The sequence below is a fragment of the Panthera onca genome, chromosome A2 (assembly GCF_046562875.1).
Source record: "Panthera onca isolate mPanOnc1 chromosome A2, mPanOnc1 haplotype 2, whole genome shotgun sequence".
In the NCBI taxonomy this organism is placed as follows: Eukaryota; Metazoa; Chordata; class Mammalia; order Carnivora; family Felidae; genus Panthera; species Panthera onca.
In genome coordinates, this window is record NC_138340.1 from 70,413,787 (window position 1) to 70,435,214 (window position 21,428).

Here is a 21,428-nt window from a genome sequence, read left to right on the forward strand (position 1 = left end):
CTGCTGCTCCTGGAGCCACAGGCCAGGGCGCAGGACGCGCTCCCCAGGCGCCTCGGTCTTTGGCTGCGCTGGTGGAGTGCCAGCACTGGCCGGGGCAGAGCGCGATGCGATGCCCCAGGGCGCCCCCGAAAGACCATCTGGGAGAAGCCTAAAGGTGGAGCAGCTGAGACCCACAGCCTCCCTCCAGGACCTGCCTCAGTCACGGTGCTGCCAAGGTAGGGATCCTAGTGACAAGGTCCCATGTGGCCTTCCCTCCTGCCCCTCTTTGTCTTCCCCTTCCATGACCACCCCCCCCCCCCCCTCCCCCGGCTCGTGCTCCAGGCTTCTTCTTGGGCTCCTTTGCGGCTGTGGTCTGGAGGACTCAGGAGTGAGATGAGATTTCTGGGTTGGACCCCCGTCCCCTGGAGGAGGAGGGCCCCAGATCGAGTAGGGGGTTAGGCTCTGGTGGTGGGGAGTGGTGCACGGCGGGGGGGGGGGGGGGGGCGCCCTGAGTGCCCTTGGAGGTCTGACTGGGTTGGTGGCTAGAGGGTGGCGGTGCGAACCAAGGAAGGAACGAAGGAAAGCGTGGACCTGCGTTTGTGGGAAAATGTCAAGGCAGGGCCAGGGAAGTCACAGCCATGAGCAGGAGGAAACATTCCTGCCTGTGGAAATGATGCACAGGGACCTCAAATTCCAGAGAAACATTCCAGGGAGAGTCAGGGTGGTGGGCCTGAGTTGCTGGAGGCCAGCCAGGGAACTTGTTGAAGTAATTGAGAGTGGAAGCAGCAGGTGAACACAGGCCTCCTGCCTCCCGCCCTCCACACCCCCTGCTCTGCCCCGACCCATCCCTCCCCGCCTCTGCTGGCAAAGTTGCACCCTCTTAAGTGGGGGGGGGGGGGGGGGGGGGAGGAGATCCCACCCTGCTTTGGGCTAAAGAGGGTCCTCTATCATGGGAGTCAATGGGACAGTGGGGTGTGGAGTGTGAAGTAGGGGAAGTGCAACTCCCTGTTGAGTTCTTCATTTCTGAAGGCAATTTGCATTCAATCAATGAACTCGGAGCCAGTGAGGCAGGAATAAGTGGCGCTTCTGTGTTTTAGAGGGTGGTCCAGACTCTTTCCTACTTGGAGATGTGTGCTGAAGAGAACTGGGTGTTGTGGATGGAGTCCAAAGTCATCTTTTTGGGACATGTTGGGTGGGAACGTCTTCTTTGCACTCTGGCGAGGCAGGTGGATGGAAAAGCTCCTTGTCAAAGGCAGACTTTGGGTTTTGTTCTTCATATCTGAGGGCGTGGTGCTTCCTGTTTCCGTGGAGCGTCTCCTCTCTTGCATTCGTTCCGTATTTCAAGAGTTTCAGACCTTATGAATCACATCTCCTCCGGGACTCATGAGGCAGCATGAGGCAGAAGTGACTCCGAGCCACCGGGTTCCTAGAAACCAGTACATGTGTACTTGAGCAGGCAGTGCTCCTCTCTCAGCCTCCTTTGGAAATGAGGTCTTGAGCAAACGCTCTTTCATTGCATGGGTTCCACCTCTGTCAGGTTGTTGGGGTTTGTATTTGTGCGTCTGTGTAAGTGTCTGCAGTGACGTGTCCTGTATTTTAGTCCGGACCGCAGCAGGGTCCCAGTTCTTTCCAAAGACACAGTTTTGTTGCATAGGAAATTTCTCATTTCAATAGTGTGTTCCAATCCTTTTACAACGGATGAAAACTTCCTGAAGGCAGCACCATAACCTCCCTGAAGGCAAAAGTCTAAGAACTGAGGCTTTCCCAAACTTACATATCAAGCTGACTGGTACTTTATGTTTTCAGTAAGATGGTGTGGTGTAGGCCACTTTGAGCAGCTGAGGCTCCTAAGCATCTGTTTTGTCCCCGGGGGGTGAGTTGTCTCTGTCAGCAATTCAGGAGATTATGATTATCTTGAAGATCATTATTTTCTTGCTTACCATGAATACTATATTCTGCATAACCCATCACATGGAATTTGATACATGAGCTCGATACCAGAAACCTTTTCATCACCAAACGCTCACTACAACAAGGAGAAAAAGGATCACTTTTGTGTGATGGACAGTGTACCTTACCTTTATTGTACTGTTTTAGTGGTATGTACATATGTTTAGAGTAATGAAAGTGTCCACTTAGATCTAAGGAGTTTTTTGTGACATAATGGTACTTCAAGAAACCATAAAAATAATGGAAAATATAAGTGACTTAGTAATCTAGCACTCTGTCCTTTTGGATATGAAATCCTAAAGAACTCATCTTGAAAAAACTGCCAAGTCCTGATAATTCGTTATTATTCACGTAGGTCTAGTGAATGGAATGGACTGAACTAAGATCTCTGAAATAGAGGAAGCTAGAATTTGAGATATTGAGTCACCTTTACTCTCTCTTTCCCTGTTGACATGGTCTTTTTTTATTCGGTGATGTCTTTTGACCTTTACCCTATTTCCCTCCTTCCTGCCCCTCACCTTTGCAATCACCTTTCTGTATTGATGGGCTTGTTTCATTATGTTTTGAGGATTTTTGTTTTTTGTTTTCTTAGTTTTTGTTTCAGATTCCCCATGTATGTGCGAGCATTCTGTATGTGTTTTTCTCTGTGTGAGTTCTTTCACTTAGCATAATGCCCTCCAGGCTATTATAATAACAGGTGTGAAGGTATTTTTGGGAGTTAGTGATTTCATGTGTTCTGAGTAGTACCTAGGGGCGTAATTGAGGGAAGTTGCTGGATGATATGGGTGTTCCCCTCTGAATTGTGTGAGGAAACTTTACATTGTTTGCGACTGCCTCTGCACCAACAGGGCCCAATGGTTCGCTTTCTTCCACATTGTACCCAACGCTTGTGTTTTCTTGTCGTTTTGATAAGACCGTTCAGACAGGTTTCAGGTGATATCTCTTTGGCTTTGGACTTTCATTTCCCTAATGTGGAGTGACATGGAACTTCTCTTCATGTATGTGGTGGCCATCTGTATGTCTTCATTGGAAGAATGCCTCTTCAGGACTCTGCCAGTTCCATCATTGCTCTTTGCTTTTGCATTGTTGCGCTGTAGGAGACCTTGATATCTTTTGTGTATTAACCCTTGACCATGTATGTAGTTTGCAAGTATTTTCTCCCATTCACTATGTTGCCTTTCCATTCTGTGGAAGATATTGTTGCTGTGCAGAACTGGTTTTTTTAGTTTCATGTAGTCCCACTTGTTTAGGTTTCCTTTGTAGCTTTGGCTTCTGGTGTCAAATCCCAAAACTCAAGACTGAGATCCAAACATTCTCGTGGGTGTGGCATTTGGCTTTGTCCAGCAAAGCCAAGGACAGCAGAAAGGATTGCTTCAGACTCCACGCAAGTCAAGAGAGGTGAGAGGGACTTTAAGGGACGTCTCCACGAGCTGCTCTCAGGCTCCCGTAGTCATTAAGCCTACAAACGATGTGCAACACGTCAGCGGGCCACATGCTAGAAAGAACGTATTGAAGACATGGTGCAAACCACATCTAGACAGGATAAAATATTCCACGCGACAACACGGTCCAAGGACTTGGTGAGCCCATGCAGAACCCAACCCCTAGATACACACGCACTAGATCAGCCAAGTCTCGCCTGCCCCCCAGATACACACCAACTAGGTAAGTGAGCTGCTGCTGGCTGTTTGCAGGAAGGCCAGAGAGCAGTGATCTGCTCGGCAAAGAGTTCCCTATAATCTCCCAACTCAGGACATCGTTGTGCGATTTCCCACACCTCCTGTCCAAGTTCTTATCCAGGACTTTTCTGGTTTTAGGTCTCAAGTCTGTAATACGTTTTAACTTCGTTTCTGTGTGTGATGCTAAATAGGTGTCAAGTTGTTTTTCTGCGCCTGTTGTTTTTCTGTGCCCAGTGATTCTGGGCACCACCTATTGAGGAGACTGCCTTTGCCTCAGGTTATATTCTTGGTTCTTTTGTTGTGAATTGGTTACATATGTGTGGGTTTCTTCCTAGGCCTTCGGTTCTGTTCCAATGACCTGTGTGTCTGCTTTTACTCCAATAGTGTACTGCTTGGGTTGTTGTAGCTTTGAGATCTAGTTTCAAATCAGAAAGCATGATGCTTCCAGCTGTGGTCCTCCTTCTCAAAATGATATGGTATTCAGAGCCTTTTGTGGTTCTGTCCACCTTGAAGGATTATTCTATTTTTGGTAACGTGCTTCAACTTTGATAGGGATTGCACCTAGGGAATGTGTAGATGGCTTAAGTAGTGTGGACATTTTGACAATCTTAATTCTTGGGATCCACTAGCATAGAATGTCTTTCTGCTTATTTCTGTCTGTTCAAACTCTTTCTCCACTGATTTCTTCTTTTCAGTAAAGAGGTCTTTCTCCTTCTTGGTTAAAGTCATTCTTTTTTAAGTTTTCTATGTTTATTTATTCTTGTCTGAGAGAGATACATGGAAACACACACACGTACACACACACACACACACACACACACACACAGAGACAGAGAGAGAGAGAGAGAGAGAGAGAGAGAGAGAGAGGAAGAGCTGAGAGAAAGGGAGACACAGAATCTAAAGAAGGCTCCAGACTCTGAGTTGTCAGCACAGAGCCCAACACAGGGCTCAGAACACAAATCATGAGATCATGACCTGAGCCAAAGTTGGATGCTTCGGTGACTATGCCACCCAGGTGCCTGTAGGCTGATTTACTCTTAATTTCTCTCTCTGATAGTTCGTGATTCATGTATAGAAATGAAGCACATTATATACCCCGATATACATATCTTAGCATGAGTGAAATCATTTATTAGGTCTACCAGTAATGTTGACGAGTCACTGCGGTCTCTCTAGAGCATATCATGCACTCCCAATAAGTGAAAAAGTACCTGGGAATATAGGATGATGTGATCGAATTTAGATGAGAGTAAGCAGATATATGGAGTGAGAATGTGCAAATTTTCTGAAATGTTTTGTGGGTGATATAATACAACAAGACCATAAACAAGGTTTGTTTGGATATATGTTTTCTTTAAACCGGACCCAGAGAGCTGTGACATAAATATATGCTTCCCAACACATTGCCACAACACGCCCTGTGCATCTTGGGAGCTGGCCACCTTGTCTCTCTTTTCTGTCCTGGAACCCAGTGCCTGACTCCCCCACTCAGTGAATTCATCTCAGAATACTGCAGTTGGGAAGAGACCTATGTTTTTCATAGACTTCCTGAAAGGCACCTCAAAAACATTGGATTTTACAGAGTTGTGGGTGATCTGCCTGGAGTCCTCTGAGGATGTGTCGGTTGGAATGGCACTTTCTTTGCTGGGAGATCAGGGAGCCCTGCAGTATTCCTGTGTGCCTTATGGTCGGTCACCAGAGGGTGCTGTGCGGCTGCTCATGACAGGGACACTGCTCCCCAAAGATGGGGCTGGCAGGTGCCTGGCGTCACTGCTGGAGGAGCCTGAAGGGTGGAGGGGCTTGACTCGCTATCAAAAGCCTTGACTGAGTCTCCATCCTGCAGTCTCCTTGAGCTCCTGATGTGCTGTGTAAAGGACTCTCTGGCTTGCCGAGGTTCAAGTGGTTCTTGCTGTTGCCACTCAGTCGTCAGGACGAACACATTCAGGTCATGGTCTTTAACTCATTGACCTGATCTGCCCTTAGAGGTACTTTCCTGAGAGTAAGCGACCCTGCCTGGGAGGAGGGCCAGCAAGCAGACAGCAGTGGCCAAGCCTGCATCCTCCACCGGCCTGAATACAGGGACTGGCTGCTCTACTGAGAAGCAGAGCTATGGAACAGGAGGTGCACAGGCAGCTGGGGTTTGTCATGGGATGGGGCCTGGATGAGTGTGTTCTAGGATTGGGGCATGGATGCTGTGCAGGAGGTCAGAATGAGGGAGTGTGGTTTCTTTCCTGGCCCATGGGTCACCCCTAGGTACCCTGATGTCCTCAGTGGTGGCTTGTCCTCCTGATTTTTCAAGGATCCACCAAGTCCCAGGGGTCCCTGCTTTTCACAGAAGACCCCAACGGAATAAAGAGTCTGTAGATATTGGAAACTGGAGGCAGTGCCCGAAAATGCCTATAAATTATGTCCCCAGAGTTGTGCTAGGTGTACACGCCTACAGAAAGGGAGAGTTTCGGTACACATGTACCCTTGTGTACAGTGACGAGAGTCAAAATAGTGGAATTGGCCCAGTCATTCAGCTTCTGGAGACGCAGAGTAAAGGATGATGTGTGGCCCCTGAAAATGAAGAAGGGGACAGGACTGTGCCTGTCCACTGTGGGGACATGCCATAGTACAAGACCATAGTCCTGGATGGATGCCCAACCTGTCACACCACTCATGAACACAAACACAGACACCTGCTGCACTCAAAGCCAAAGGATTGTGAAGATGACACCATGAGTTGGGGGACATTATTTCTTCAAAGAATATGCGTTTTTTTCCCGTATGTATTTGTTGTTTCCTATTTATTTATTTGGAAAGAGCAAGAAGGGGAATCCTGACCAGGGCTTCAAGCTGTCATTGCAGAGCCTGACTTGGGACTTGATCTCAAGAACCATGAGATCATGACCTGAGCCAAATTCGACTCGGAAACTCGCCCATTGAGCCACCTTGGTGCCTGTCCTCATTATTTAAATCTTCCTTTTACTGAATACATGTCACCTGTAGGAAACCTTTCAGAACTTTATACTTTATTGCCTAATAGATTAGCATAAATGGCATATTGACGGTTTCATTTGGGTATTTTTATAATATGCACATGAGACCAATATCACCATGGCCTGTCCAGGAAAATGAAAGATTTTCAAGGTATTCACTCTGGTCCAGACATTTCTTTTCTGGCTTTTGCTCTGGTGTCAAACCTCAGAGGGTCCCCATGCCAGATAATGAAGATATTTCAAGTGGGGGCTTCACCTAATCTTTGTTCTTTGAGGACTATTCTTCTGTCATAAAAAATATTAGTGTCATTGAATATTTAAGCAATTATTAATCAGTCTCCTGTCATGTACATGGAAGTCCCAGAGGAGCTAAAGCAGCAGAAACCGAGATCGCTGGTTGCAGAGACTGGGGTGAGGGAATGAGCCGTGGGTGATTAGTAGTCCACGTGTCTCTGTGATGGAAATGTTCTAGAGTACATAGTGGTCACAGGTGCAAAATCCTGCGAATGTACGTACTGATACTTGAAGTTGTAATTTCAAGAGATCAGAGTAAATTGTTTGGAACTTAATGTTTTATGTATAAACCAATAATACATAAGGACAGTAAATACCTCTATACCCACTACTACAATGACAACGAATGCCATGACAAGGTCAGGGAATTCATCCTTTGGGGCTGCGGCCGACATGAGCCACTGTTGGGGAGCTGAGGCTGGTTACTCAGCTGCAGCAGGTGGTTGCTCCAGCCCTTCCGTGACCCTGCCGGCTGGGGCTGAGGGCTGCTCATGCTCTGGGGCCACCAAAGGGGCAGGTGGCTCTTCCAGCTCCTGTCTGTCAGCCAGAGCTGGGAGTACCTCCTGCCCTGGTGGGGACGCTGTAGTGAGGGTCTCCGATTCTCGTACGCGCTGAGCTCCAGGAGAACTGGTGGCTTCAGGCAGCCTGGGCTGCGAGGCTTCAGTGGGCACCACAGGGATAGCGGGGGCTCGCTCCCGAGGGACGTGTGGATGTGGCTCTAGAGCTGCTGCCAAAGCTTCAAGAATACAAAGTGTCATCACCGTGATTGCCATTCCATGGCAGGAAACCTCTCCCGCAGACATTGTCATCTGAGTCAAAGAACCCACCAGGAGGAAATCTCCCAGACGGCAGGCTAATGGAACAGTGATCTGAGACTAGTCCCTACGCCTGGCCCACCTGCAGTCTAGGAAACACGTTCTCTGTGGCATACCCCGTCCCCTCCACATGCCCGCATCTCCCACCCAGAGTCCTCCTCGCCCTGAGACTCTGGCTCATTGGGCTCACGGTGTTTCCGCCATGAGTAGAGAAGGCGGGCGCAGCGCTGCAGCTCGGAGCCCGGCATGTGGACCCTTACATACGCCCGCAGCAGCTTCAAGCTGGTGAAGTCTGGAGGCTGGAAAAAGTCCTCGGGGTAGTGATCCAGCCAGGTGCCCAGGATGGAGGAGATGGCCCTGGGGATACAAAAGTAGCCAGAACAATCACCATGGGGTGTTCCTCCCACTGATGTCTCAGGACAGGCCTGTGGGACCTGGCCTCTATGCCTCTTGCTCCTGGATGTCCAGAGGGTGGTCCTATACGTTGTCCACCTGTGATTTGGCAGTCCCGCCTACGAGAGACCTGGTCACTGAAGAGGGACCGTCAAGATTCTGTTTGACGGGAACCCCTTAACCAATGATGTGGTCGTCTCTGTCCTTCTTGGGGAAGCCAGCCAGACTCCTCGCTGTGTCCCGAGCCAACCTTCCACCGGAATTCAAGTCCGTGCGTGAGTGGAGGGGTGGTGTCAGGATGAGTCAGTGCCTTCACTGCATACCCTAGCGCTCCATGAAAATCTGCACAAATACGGGACAAGGGGACTCTGTCTCTTACCTGGGCTTGCTGGGACCCTCCTGATGCCTTCAACGTGACGACCTGTGCCTCTGTGCTGCCTCATGCCCTCAGTGCACATGTGGGTGTCCTCCCGCTGACACTGTTCTCCCATTGTGTGGGTGATATGTGCTCCTGTACCCTTGCTAAGCATGCACTGTGGACATTCCCCAAGGTGGTGAGCGTGATGCTCCCCAAAACCGTTATTCTGGGTCCCCTGATGGGGGTGGAAGCAAGGCTGTGAGTGGGAAGGGATGGGGTTGGACTCTCTAAGGGGCTGACGCGGTCCTCTGGCGCCCTCTGCTGCCTCCCTGTGCCCAAGGCCCGTCCTCTACCAGACAGGACAGGACCCCTTTCCTTGCTTCCAGGGAGAAGCCCTCAGAACTTTTCTCTCACAGGACTCTCAGACGTGTGGGATGCTGGGTCCTGCAGCCCCTCCCACGCACAGTCTCAGCACTGCCCTCTTGGAGAAGGAAGGCCCTCTAGCATGAGCTCAGTCTACTCACATTTTCTCCTGCTCCCCGGGTCCGCCATCCTCCTCAACCTCAGAATGGAAGCATCCGTATCTGGAGGAGGCAGAAGGACATCATATGAGCTGTCCTGTGGATGCTACATCTTGTTCTATCCAGAGTCTCTTACTGGTGACTACAATGGAGCTCTGGAGGGGAGCGTACTATCTGCTCTGTGCATTGGATACCAGTCAGCTCCTACAGAATTGCCTGCACCTAGTGGGGCTTCCTGCGTGTTTGAAGAATGATAGGGCCCCAATCAGCTCCATCACACATATTGGTGTGGGTCTGGGCCTCCTGCTCATCCTGGGCATCCTTGTCTGGTTTGAGCCAGGACTCAGACACACGGATAGAGCCTCCAATCTCCTTTTCCAATGGGAAAACTGCCCAACTCAACACCTGGCGACGGTGAAGGATGAGGCAGAAACTTGATCATGGGGAAGAGGACAAAGATGACCCAGCAGAGATGCAGCCCTGCCAGCAGACCTTTCCACAGGCCAGGGTGACTTTCCCTGCAGTGCCCCCACTGAGGACCTGGAGTTTTTCCACCCAGATCAGAGGAACAAAGTGAGACTCAAGGACGTTTGGTGACTGTCCTGATACTCAGATCTTTCATGGGCTGAATCACACTGAGCTGTGAACGGCAGGGTGCTCACCTCATAAACAGTATTTCCAGGACCTGCTGGGTAGTAGCAAAACTCTGTACGTGCTCAAGAATGTGAAGAGGTAGGAGGGGTCTCTACCCAGGAAAGCAGGTACCAGGTGCTCCAATCGCTGTTCCAGTAGCATCCAGCCTCCTTCGATGGTCCACTCCACACAGTTCTCATTGTCGGGCATGGGTGAGATGTTCGTACCCTGAGGTAGAACACAGGAGGGACACAGAGTCAGACACAGCACCATGGACATCAGGAGTGTTGGGGTCTCGATTGCAGACCAAACCCCCAAGCCATCAGTGACTTGTGGCAAGAGTGAGACCTGGGTGCCCAGAGTCCGAAGAAGGATCTTGGCATTCACACGAGAATTTGAGGTGGGAAATGGCTGAACACGTTAGGATCTCTTATCAGACATCCCGAAAGGAAAGGTAATTAAAAGCAAAAATGAACTATTGGGACCTCATGAAGATAAAAAGCTTCTGCACAGCAAAGGAAACAGCCAACAAAACTCAAAGGCAACCAATGGATTGGGAAAAGCTATTTGCAAATGACATATCGGACAAAGGGCTAGTATCCAAAATCTATAAAGAGCTCCCCAAACTCCACACCTGAAAAACAATCCACTGAAGAAGTGGGCAGAAAACATGAATAGACACTTCTCTAAAGAAGACATCCGGATGGCCAACAGGCACATGAAAAGATGCTCAACGTCGCTCCCCATCAGGGAAATACAAATCAAAACCACACTCAGCTATCACGTCACGCCAGTCAGAGTGGCCAAAATGAACAAATCAGGAGACGGGAACAGGAGGACGTTGTCACTGCTCTACTGCTGTGGGATGGGGGTCCCTCGGGGGTTATGGGGATCTCGGACGAGCCTCCGAATGTTATGCCCAGAATTCGTGATCCCCAAATACCGCCAGGGAGCCGAGTCCGATGTAAGCAACGGAGCCTTTGAGCTAGCTCGAGCTCAATCCCCTACCTGCACAAACGCAGCGGTGAGATACCAGGGAGAGCATGTTTCCAAAGCAGAAAGGTTTTATTGGGGCCTAGGGGCAGTTGGTTAGGTAATGGCTATGGCCTCAGCCGATTGGCTGGGGAAGGGTCCAAGTTCTGTTAGGCAGGTGGGGAGGGGGTGGCTCAAGGGGAGGAGGTGTGGTCAAGGTGAAGGACACAGAACAAGATGGAGTTTGCCAGCATAGGCCCGCCCTTTCAGAATTACCTTCGTATGTTTTGTGGTACATATCTAGGGATGCATTTTCTATGGTTTGTGGGACATAGGTGCTCACAGATCACTACTTAAAAATCCTTGCCTTTAAAACAAGGAATGAGTGAAAAGGTGGATATTTTAGGCACTCTAGACCAGGCTGATAACATGCTCCCATGTGCATTTCCTTGTCCTCTTTCCCCTTTATCGCCCCTTGTGCTGCTGGTTGTGCAACTACCTGATATCCTCAGGAGGGAGAAGGGACAAAATGGAGGAACTCTGGGTTCCTCAATGACCACATGAAGGACTTTAGTCTCCAATCTAAACACACACCCAGCTCTGTCATGTGAGGAAATCTGTGGGGACATGCTTTTTGAAATGTGGCGCGTTCTCTGGTAATTCAGCATAACCTAATACACGTACGAAATGTTAACCCGCAAGATAACTTAGAAATCAGTCTAGTTCCATGAAAATTGGCTGTTTCAGTCAGTAGGGCATGAGACTCTTGATCTTGGAGTGTGATTTCACGCCCCAAATTACGACTAGAGTGGACTCAACAGATATACGATAAAAGAAGTATTGAAAAATGACCCAGGTAAATTAGGCTACAATGACTGAGCTGCTAAATGGTGGGTGGGATCCCTTTACCTCCTCAGTCAGCCCCCGGGAATGAGCATCTGAGCATTCACGTAGTGCCAGTGCTGGTAAGGCAGCCACGTCTTCCCTCTAGGAGTTCAAGGTCTAGCCAGGAAGATGGAAAGAACATGAAACAAAAATGGGAATGACATGAGCAAGGACTCCATAGAAAAATTCAAGGTGCGACAACTGGGTCCTGAGCTCCACCAGGGGAGGGTCTGACAAGGCTGTGCTGAGGCAACGTTAAGATTTCCTGCCGCAGTGCAGGAACAAGCCAGCCCTGCACAAGTCCGAGGGTATGTAGCCTGGCAGAAGGCACAGTGGGGCGGACACTCGGAGGCAGGGGTCGTTGTTTCAGAGGGGACGTGTGAAAGGAGACCAGGGAGACCGGAAAGAGCTGCGAGGACAGCAGAGAGGGAGGGTGAGGAGGGCCAGGGCCTGGGGCAAGAGGACATTGTCACTACTCTGCTCTAGTGCCGTGGGACAATATTCCCCAACCCTTAGTGGCTTCCTCATAAAATTGCCACCTCACAGGCCCAGGGGACCAGGAATTCAGCAGGGCTCAGCTGGGGGCTCCTGCCAGAGCCTCTCAGGAGGTTGGGGCTGCTGTCATCACTGAGACAGAACCTGCTTCACTCAACGCCTGAGCCCACTTCAGGGTGGTGGCACGATTCAGTCCACATCGAGTGCCTTAGTCCTTCCCTGTCTGTTGTTGTCTCTCAGGGCTAGGCTAGTGTAACTGTCTGTGTCACGACTCAACACGGGGGTTGGTCCCCACTGTGAGGGGCTGAGAGACAACACGGAGAGTGACAGTGAGCACGTGGCCGTGCCATGCACATTTTATCACCTAAACTTGTTTGGTCTGGGGTCACGGTGCCATCTTCTTTGCAACAGAAATCAAACACTACGTCCATACCACACTCCAGGAAGGAAATCCCACAAGGATGTGTTGACAGGATGTGGGCATCCCAGGGAGCCACTGAGGGGAGGGGAAAGTGAAGACCCTGCCAGGGTCAGTGCCTCGCCCAGAATCACAGACTGGTAGAAAGGCAGAACCAGGCATGACCCCAACTTCATGTCCTCAAAATGGGGTCCTGGATTTGACCCAGGATTTCGGAGGGGGTCTGGAAAAGGGTGTGTTACTGTCACTGGGTGTGGACATGGAGGTGGCGTGGGGGTGAGGCTGAAGAGGAGCGTCACAGAAGACATCCCAGCACGTTCTTCCTTGAGGAGGACCCCCAGGCCAGGGCAACCCACTGAGTGCCACCCTGTCCCCATTGTATGTACCCAGTGGAAAGGCAGGGAATGGCTCGTGGCACACTACTGACCAAGTCTACGTAAAAGAGAGTTCTGTCCTACTAGGCCCCAACTCCAATCCCTTCTGTAGGGATTGCTTTAGAAAGTAGAGAACCTAAGCTCCTAGGAAATGTTTGGCCATCCTTCCCTAGGTGGGGATGTGACCTTCTGGGACCCCAGAAAACAAGCACTGGTAAACACACATACACACACACACTCACGCACGTACACACACCTGGAAGGACTGTGGGATGGGATCAGAGGAGCAGCAGAATCAGAGGAGGTGAGAAGTTGAAGTCAATGTGGTTGGATAAATTTCCAACAGGTGACACCGCTGCTCCAATTTCACAGATATCATCCCACATATGCCTGAGGACCTCCTGAGGAAGTACAGGCTAGAATGATCTCCACTGGGCAGGAAAGACACGGACCATCCCTGAGAAGCACAGTCGCGAATGTGGGACCAGAAAGAGGTAAGAAAGAAGAGTTCTGTCTCAACCCAGATAGGGCTCACAGCTCGGACCCTGGCTGCCCCCAGACCTTCTCAGGGGACTGTGGAGAGGGGTGCATTGGTGGAACTGTGTACCGATATGACATTTCATGGAGAATGGGGGTGAGCAGTCAGCAAAGAGAGGACTATTTGCAAAGGTGTTATCCCAGGAGGGGACTCAGGAGGTGGATCCTAGGCAGTGACATCACTTTGCTCACAACAGGCCCCAGGAAAGCTTGGAACTCCCGTAACCGGGCACCCATGTTCTAGTAAGGTCCCATACTAGGCTCACTTGCCTACAGACACAGAGACTTTGGGATGTTCTCTTGTTTTCTTCCCAGGTACCAGGGCTCTGGATACCAGAAACCCCAGCGTGCAGGATTACACAGATGTTGGAGAGGTTTCCCTAACCCACGCTGGCGATGCCTCAGGATGTTTTCCAGGAGGTCACATAAGGTAACACAGAGCTGCCTAGAGCAGGCCAGGTCAGGTCAGGTCACAGCTCTGAGCCTTCCCTGGGCACCCCCATCCCCTCATGTTCAGTTTCGGGGAAAGGGGGACATGGGGGCCGGTCCTCCCCGGGACCGGAGCAGGTTGGATGGCAGTGGACCACCTGGTGGACCCATCATGGCCACGCACATGTCATGCTGGGAAGGAGGGAAAAGGGATCTCTGAGGTGCCTCTAACCTGTAACAGGTTGAATCCAAGCCCTCAAGCCACCTTGCTTCTCCTCCGTGGGGGAGGTGAGTGCACAGTGTGGTGTCATATCTGGAATGAATTCATATGGGTCTGAGGACAAGCGAAAGCAAGCAGACATGGCTTTGAGGACTCCTGCCTGCCTGCCTGCCTGGCACTGTCTTTACAGAGCCACATGCCACAGATGGAGGAGAAGCTGAATGAGAGCCCCTGCTCTACTTCCCTGAAGGAAAGGAGGAAGCACCATGTCGTCAACAGGAAGCCACGCTGGCTCAGGGTGAGTGCAGGTACCAGGGAAACCCAACACCCAGGGCCCAGAAGCAATGCAAAGAATCCCAGGGCCCAGAAAACACACTGCTGCTCCCCTGGTAGCTCTCAGAGACTCCTGGTCCCAGATGAACCTGGAACCCCATCTGCTCCCCAAACATGCCCTCAGGGCCCAGCCCCTGCCACGGCCAGACGCAACGTCACTCTCCACTTATTTGTAGGAATATCAGAAAAGAGGTGTGAGACCATTTCACGTCCCATTCTGTCTAGAATATATTGGCATTGTTGTACACGTTTCCCCGACGAACGTTCCCAGGTGTCCCGGTTCGCCCGACCATCCTTCCACACCTTCTCCACGTCTGACACACGTTCGTGAGGAGCAGGGAGATTTTTACCCAAAGGACATGGGGCTCGTTGCATTATGTCTAATGCTCTGCACTTTCTGGCCAAGCAACACGCCCCTGGGGCCCCTCCAGATCAGGAGCAAGGGCCTTACCACCTAGACAACATTCTGAAAGGAGACCACTCACCTCACCCATTCAGCCCTTCACAAATGTGGGACTGTGACAGGATTCCTTTCTCTTGCCATGTCACAGTACTGCACTGAACGTCCTACATGTCCTATTATCCTGATCCAACCTCTGCCAGGTACTGTCCCTCTCTTCGGATCCCCAGAATGGACTGTCCTGTTAGAAATCACAGGGACACTGCTGTTGTTGCAGGGAGTTGCTGAGCATACTCATCTAATAATCTGACCTGAGATTCTTTTTTCATTGATGCTTTTATTAAAAAATTTTTTGAAACTTATTGCCAAATAGGTTTCCATACAACACCTAGTGCTCATCCCAACACGTGCCCTCCCCAGTACCCATCACCCACGCTCCCCTCTCTCCCACCCCCCATCAACTCTCAGTTTGTTCTCAGTTTTTATGAGTCTCTTATGCTTTGGCTCTCTCCCACTCTAAGCTCTTTTTTTTTTTCTTCCCCTCCCGCACGTGTTCCTGTTACGTTTCTCAGAATCCACAAAAGAGTGGACACATATGGTATCTGTCTTTCCTTGTATGGCTTATTTCACTTTGCATGACACTCTCCAGTTCCATCCACGTTGCTACAAAGGGCCATATTTCATTCTTTCTCATTGCCACATAGTACTCCATTGTGAATATAAGCCACAATTTCTTTATCCCTTTATCAGTTGATGGACATTTAGGCTCTTTCCATAATTTGTCTATTGTTGAGAGTGCTGCTATAAACATTGGGGTACAAGTGCCCTCTGCATCAGCACTCCTGTATCCCTTGGGTAAATTCCTAGCAGTGCTACTGCTGGGTCATAGGGTAGGTCTATTTTTAATTGTTTGGAACCTCCACACTGTTTTCCAGAGCGGCTGCAGCAGTTTGCATTCCCACCAACAGTGCAAGAGGGTTCCCGTTTCTCCACATCCTCTCCAGCATCTATAGTCTCCTGCTTTGTTCATTGTGGCCACTCTGACTGGCGTGACGTGATAACTGAGTGTGGTTTTGATTTGTATTTCCCTGATGGGGAGCGACGTTGAGCATCTTTTCATGTGCCTGTTGGCAATCCAGATGTCTTCTTTAGAGAAGTGTCCTGTCTGGTAGAGGATGGGCTGTGGGCACAGGGAGGCAGCAGAGGGCGCCAGAGGACCACGTCAGCGCCTTACAGAGTCCAACCCCATCCCTTCCCACTCACAGCCTTGCCTCCACCCCCATCAGGGGACCCAGAATAACGGTTTTGGGGAGCATCACGCTCACCACCTTGGGGAACATCCACAGTGCATGCTTAGCAAGGGTACAGGAGACACAGTGAGGGCTCAAGGAGCACATATCACCCACACGATGGGAGAACAGTGTCAGCGGGAGGACACCCACATGTGCACTGAGGGCATGAGGCAGCACAGAGGCACAGGTCGTCACGTTGAAGGCATCAGGAGGGTCATAGCAAGCCCAGGTAAGAGACAGAATCCCCTTGTCCCGTATTTGTGCAGATTTTCATGGAGCGCTAGGGTATGCAGTGAAGGCACTGACTCACCCCGACACCACCCCTCCACTCATGCACGGATTGATTTCCGGTGGAAGGTTGGCTCGGGACACAGCGAGGAGTCTGGCTGGCTTCCCCAAGAAGGACAGAGACGACCACATCATTGGTTAAGGGGTTCCCGTCAAACAGAATCTTGACGGTCCCTCTTCAGTGACCAGGTCTCTCGTAGGCGGGACTGCCAAATCACAGGTGGACAACGTATAGAACCACCCTCTGGACATCCAGGAGCAGGAGGCATAGAGGCCAGGTCCCACAGGCCTGTCCTGAGACATCAGTGGGAGGAACACCCCATGGTGATTATTCTGGCTACTTTTGTATCCCCAGGGCCATCTCCTCCATCCTGGGCACCTGGCTGGATCACTAACCTGAGGACTTTTGCCAGCCCCCAGACTGAAAAAGCTTGAAGTTGCTGCGGGCATATGTAGGGGTCCACATGCCGGGCTCTGAGCTGCAGTGCTGCACCCGCCTTCTCTACTCATGGCAGAAACACCGTGAGCCCAAAGAGCCAGAGTCTCTGGGCGAGGGGGACTCTCGGAGGGAGATGTGGCCATGTGGAGGAGACGGGGTATGCCACAGAGAACGTGTTTCCTGAGACTGCAGGTGGGTCAGGCGTAGGGACTAGTCTCAGATCACTGTTCCATTAGCCTGCCATCTGGGAGATTTCCTCCTGGTGGGTCCTTTGACTCAGATGACAATGTCTGCGGGAGAGGTTTCCTGCCATGGAATGGCAATCACGGTGATGACACTTTCTATTCTTGAAGCTTTGGCAGCAGCTCCATAGCCACATCCAAACATCCCTCGGGAGCGAGCCCCCACTATCTCTGTAGTGCCCACTGGAGCCTCGCATCCAGGCAGCCTGAAGCCACCAGTTCTCCTGGAGCTCAGCGCGTACGAGAATCGGAGACCCTCACTACAGCATCCCCACCAGGGCAGGAGGTACTCCCAGCTCTAGCTGACAGTCAGGAGCTGGAAGAGCCACCTGCCCCTTTGGTGGCCCCAGAGCATGAGCAGCCCTCAGCCCCAGCCGGTGGGGTCACGGAAGGGCTGGAGCAACCACCTGCTGCAGCTGAGCAACCAGCCTCAGCTCCCCAACAGCGGCTCATGTCGTCCGCAGCCCCAAAGGATGAATTCCCTGACCTTATCATGGCGTTCTTTGTCGTTTTAGTAGTGGGTATAGAGGTATTTACTGTCCTTATGTATTATTGGTTTATACATAAAACATAAATTAAGTTCCAAAGAATTTACTCTCATCCTTTGAAATTACAACTTCAAGTGTCAGTACGTACATTCGCAGGATTTTGCACCCGTGACCACTATGTATCCTAGAACATTTCCATCACAGAGACACGTGGACTATTAATCACCCATGGCTCATTCCCTCACCCCAGTCTCTGCAACCAGCGATCTCGGTTTCTGCTGCTTTAGCTCCTCTGGGATTTCCATGTGTGTGCAAACACACAACATGGCCTGTTGTGTCTGGCTACATGACAGGAGAGTGATTAATAATTGCTTAAAGATTCAATGACACTAATATTTGTTATGACAGAGAAATAGTGCTCAAAGAACAAAGACTAGGTGAAGCCCCCACTTAAAATATCTTCATTATCTGGCATGGTGACCCTCTGAGGATTGACACAAGAGCTGAAGCCAGAAGAGAAATGTCTGGACTAGAGCGAATACCTTGAAAATCTTTCATCTTCCTGGACAGGCCATGGTGATATTGGTCTCATGTGCATATTATAAAAATACCCAAATGAAACCGTCAATATTCTATTTATGCTAATCTATTAGGCAATAAGGTATAAAGTTCTTCAAGGTTCCCTAAGGTGACATGCATTCAGTAAAACGAAGATTTAAATAATGAGGACAGGCACCAAGGTGGCTCAATGGGCGAGTTTCCAAGTCGAATTTGGCTCAGGTCATGATCTCGTGGTTCTTGAGATCAAGCCCCAAGTCAGGCTCTGCAATGACAGCTTGAAGCCGTGGTCAGGATTCCCCTTCTTGCTCTTTCCAAAAAAATAAATAGGAAACAACAAATACATACAGGAAATAAAATGTATATTCTTTGAAGAAATAATGGCCCCCAAGACATGGTGTCATCTTCACAGTCCTTTGGTTTTGAGTGCAGCAGTTGTCTGTGTTTGTGTTCACGAGTGGTGTGACAGGTTGGGCATCCATCCAAGACTATGGTCTTGTACTATGGCATGTCCCCACAGTGGACAGGCACAGTCCTGTCCCCTTCTACATTCTCAGGGGCCACACATCATCCTTTACTCTACGTCTCCAGAAGCTGAATGACTGGGCCAATTCCAATATTTTGTCTCTCATCAGTGTACACAAGGGTACATGTGTACCGAAACTCTCCCTTTCTGTAGGCACGTACACCAAGCACAACTTTGGGGACATAATTTATAGGCATTTTTCGGGCGCTGCCTCCAGTTTCCAATATCTGCAGGCTCTTTATTCCATTGGGGTCTTATGTGCAAAGCAGGGACCCCTGGGACTGAGTAAAGAATCAGGACTGAGGCCAACAGAGTACCTAGGAGTGACCCAAGGGGTAGGAAAGAAACCACACTCCCTCATTCTGACCTCCTGCACAGCATCCATGCCCCAATCCTAGAACACACTCATCCAGGCCCCATCCCATGACAAACCCCAGCTGCCTGTGCACCTCCTGTTCCACAGCTCTGCTTCTCAGTAGAGCAGCCAGTCCCTGTATTCAGGCCGGTGGAGGATGCAGGCTTGGCCACTGCTGTCTGCTTGCTGGCCCTCCTCCCAGGCGGGGTCGCTTACTCTCAGGAAAGTACCTCTAAGGGCAGATCAGGTCAATGAGTTAAAGACCATGACCTGAATGTGTTCGTCCTGACGACTGAGTGGCAACAGCAAGAACCACTTGAACCTCGGCAAGCCAGAGAGTCCTTTACACAGCACATCAGGAGCTCAAGGAGACTGCAGGATGGAGACTCAGTCAAGGCTTTTGATAGCGAGTCAAGCCCCTCCACCCTTCAGGCTCCTCCAGCAGTGACGCCAGGCACCTGCCAGCCCCATCTTTGGGGAGCAGTGTCCCTGTCATGAGCAGCCGCACAGCACCCTCTGGTGACCGACCACAAGGCAGACAGGAATACTGCAGGGCTCCCTGATCTCCCAGCAAAGAAAGTGCCATTCCAACCGACACATCCTCAGAGGACTCCAGGCAGATCACACACAACTCTGTAAAATCCAATGTTTTTGAGGTGCCTTTCAGGAAGTCTATGAAAAACATAGGTCTCTTCCCAACTGCAGTATTCTGAGATGAATTCACTGAGTGGGGGAGTCAGGCACTGGGTTCCAGGACAGAAAAGAGAGACAAGGTGGCCAGCTCCCAAGATGCACAGGGCGTGTTGTGGCAATGTGTTGGGAAGCATATATTTATGTCACAGCTCTCTGCGTCTGGTTTAAAGAAAACGTATATCCAAACAAACCTTGTTTATGGACTTGTTGGATTATATCACCCACAAATCATTTCAGAAAATTTGCACACTCTCACTCCATATATCTGCTTACTCTCATCTAAATTCGATCGCATCATCCTATGTTCCCAGGTACTTTTTCACTTATTGGGGGTGCATGATATGCTCTAGAGAGACTGCAGTGACTCCACAACCTTACTGGTAGACCTAATAAGTGAATTCAGTCATGTTAAGATATGTATGTCATTGTACATATTGTGCTTCAATTCTATACATGAATAACAAAGTCTCAGAGAAATTAATAATTTAAAACCACTCCAAGAGAAGAAAAAGCTTAAGAGGAAATTTAGCCTACAAACACCTGGGTGGCACAGTCAGTGAAGCATCTGACTTTGGCTAAGGTCGTGATCTCATGATGTTGTTTTGAGCCCTGTGTGGGGCTCTGTGCTGACAACTCAGAGTCTGGAGCCTACTTTAGATTCTGTGTCTCCTTTCTCTCAGTTCTTCCCCACTCATATGCGCTCTGTCTCTGTGTGTGTGTGTGTGTGTGTGTGTGTGTGTGTATCTGTGTTTCCATGTATCTCTCTCTGTCAAGAAAAAACATAGAAAACTTAGAAAAGAAAAGAATGACTTTAACCATGAAGGAGAAAGACCTCTTTCCTGAAAAGAAGAAATCAGTGGAGAAAGAGTTTGAAAAGACAGAAATAAGCAGAAAGACATTCTATGCTAGGGGATCCCAAGAATTAAGATTCTCAAAATGTCCACACTACTTAAGCATCTACACATTTCCTAGGTGCAATCCCTATCAAAGTGGAAGCACGTTACCAAAAATAGAATAATCCTTCAAGGTGGACAGAACCACAAAAGGCTCTGAATACCAAAGTCAGTTTAAGAAGGAGGAACACAGCTGGAAGCATCATGCTTTCTGATTTGAAACAAGATCTCAAAGCTACAATAACACAAGCAGTACACTATTCGGCTAATAGCAGACACACAGGTCACTGGAACAGAACTGAAGGCCCAGGAAGAAACCCACACATATGTAACCAATTAATTCACAACAAATGAACCAAGAATATAGCCTGAGGCAAAGGCAGTCTCCTCAATAGGTGGTGCCCAGAATCACTGGGCACAGGAAAACAACAGGCACAGAAACACAACCTGACACCTATTTAGCATCACACACAGAAACGAAGTTAAAATGTATTACAGACTTGAGACCTGAAACCACAAAAGACCTGGATAAGACCTTGGACAGGAGGTGTGGGAAATCGCACAACGATGTCCTGAGTTGGGAGATTATAGGGAACGCTTTGCCGAGCAGATCACTGCTCTCTGGCCTTCCTGCAAACAGCCAGCAGCAGCTCACTTACCTAGTTGGTGTGTATCTGGGGGGCAGGCGAGACTTGGCTGATCTAGTGTGTGTGTATCTAGGGGTTGGGTTCTGCATGGGCTCACCAAGTCCTTGGACCGTGTTGTCGCGTGGTATATTTTATCCTGTCTCGATGTGGTTTGCACCATGTCTTCAATACGTTCTTTCTAGCATGTGGCCCGCTGACGTGTTGCACATCGTTTGTAGGCTTAATGACTACGGGAGCCTGAGAGCAGCTCGCGGAGACGTCCCTTAAAGTCCCTCTCACCTCTCTTGACTTGCGTGGAGTCTGAAGCAATCCTTTCTGCTGTCCTTGGCTTTGCTGGACAA

The 21,428-nt window shown here is 49.9% G+C and overlaps 2 protein-coding genes across 3 annotated transcripts in view; one reads left to right on the forward strand and one right to left on the reverse strand.

Moving 5' to 3' along the window:
- Window positions 1-17,995, forward strand: part of LOC132675795 (ral guanine nucleotide dissociation stimulator-like) — an 87,673-nt gene extending 69,678 nt beyond the window's left edge. Inside the window, exon 4 of the mRNA XM_081790573.1 lies at window positions 16,602-17,995. Coding sequence (XP_081646699.1) covers window positions 16,602-16,641 — 40 coding nt within the window. The 3' untranslated portion in view covers window positions 16,642-17,995. The remainder of the gene's footprint in view (window positions 1-16,601) is intronic.
- Window positions 4,874-14,840, reverse strand: LOC132677887 (uncharacterized). 2 transcript variants are annotated; one of them, XM_081795017.1, is made up of 5 exons: window positions 14,752-14,840; window positions 9,633-9,831; window positions 8,974-9,033; window positions 7,889-8,055; window positions 4,874-7,619 (listed from the first exon to the last, which is right to left on the reverse strand). In XM_081795017.1, the coding sequence occupies exons 2-5, from the start codon at window positions 9,635-9,637 to the stop codon at window positions 7,306-7,308; spliced, it is 546 nt and encodes a 181-aa protein (XP_081651143.1). In that variant the 5' UTR covers window positions 9,638-9,831; window positions 14,752-14,840; the 3' UTR covers window positions 4,874-7,305. The 2 variants fall into 2 exon arrangements, with proteins under 2 accessions (XP_081651143.1, XP_078298720.1); XM_078442594.2 differs by lacking the exon at window positions 14,752-14,840 and adding an exon at window positions 10,612-11,593.
- Window positions 17,996-21,428: the final 3,433 nt, after the last annotated feature.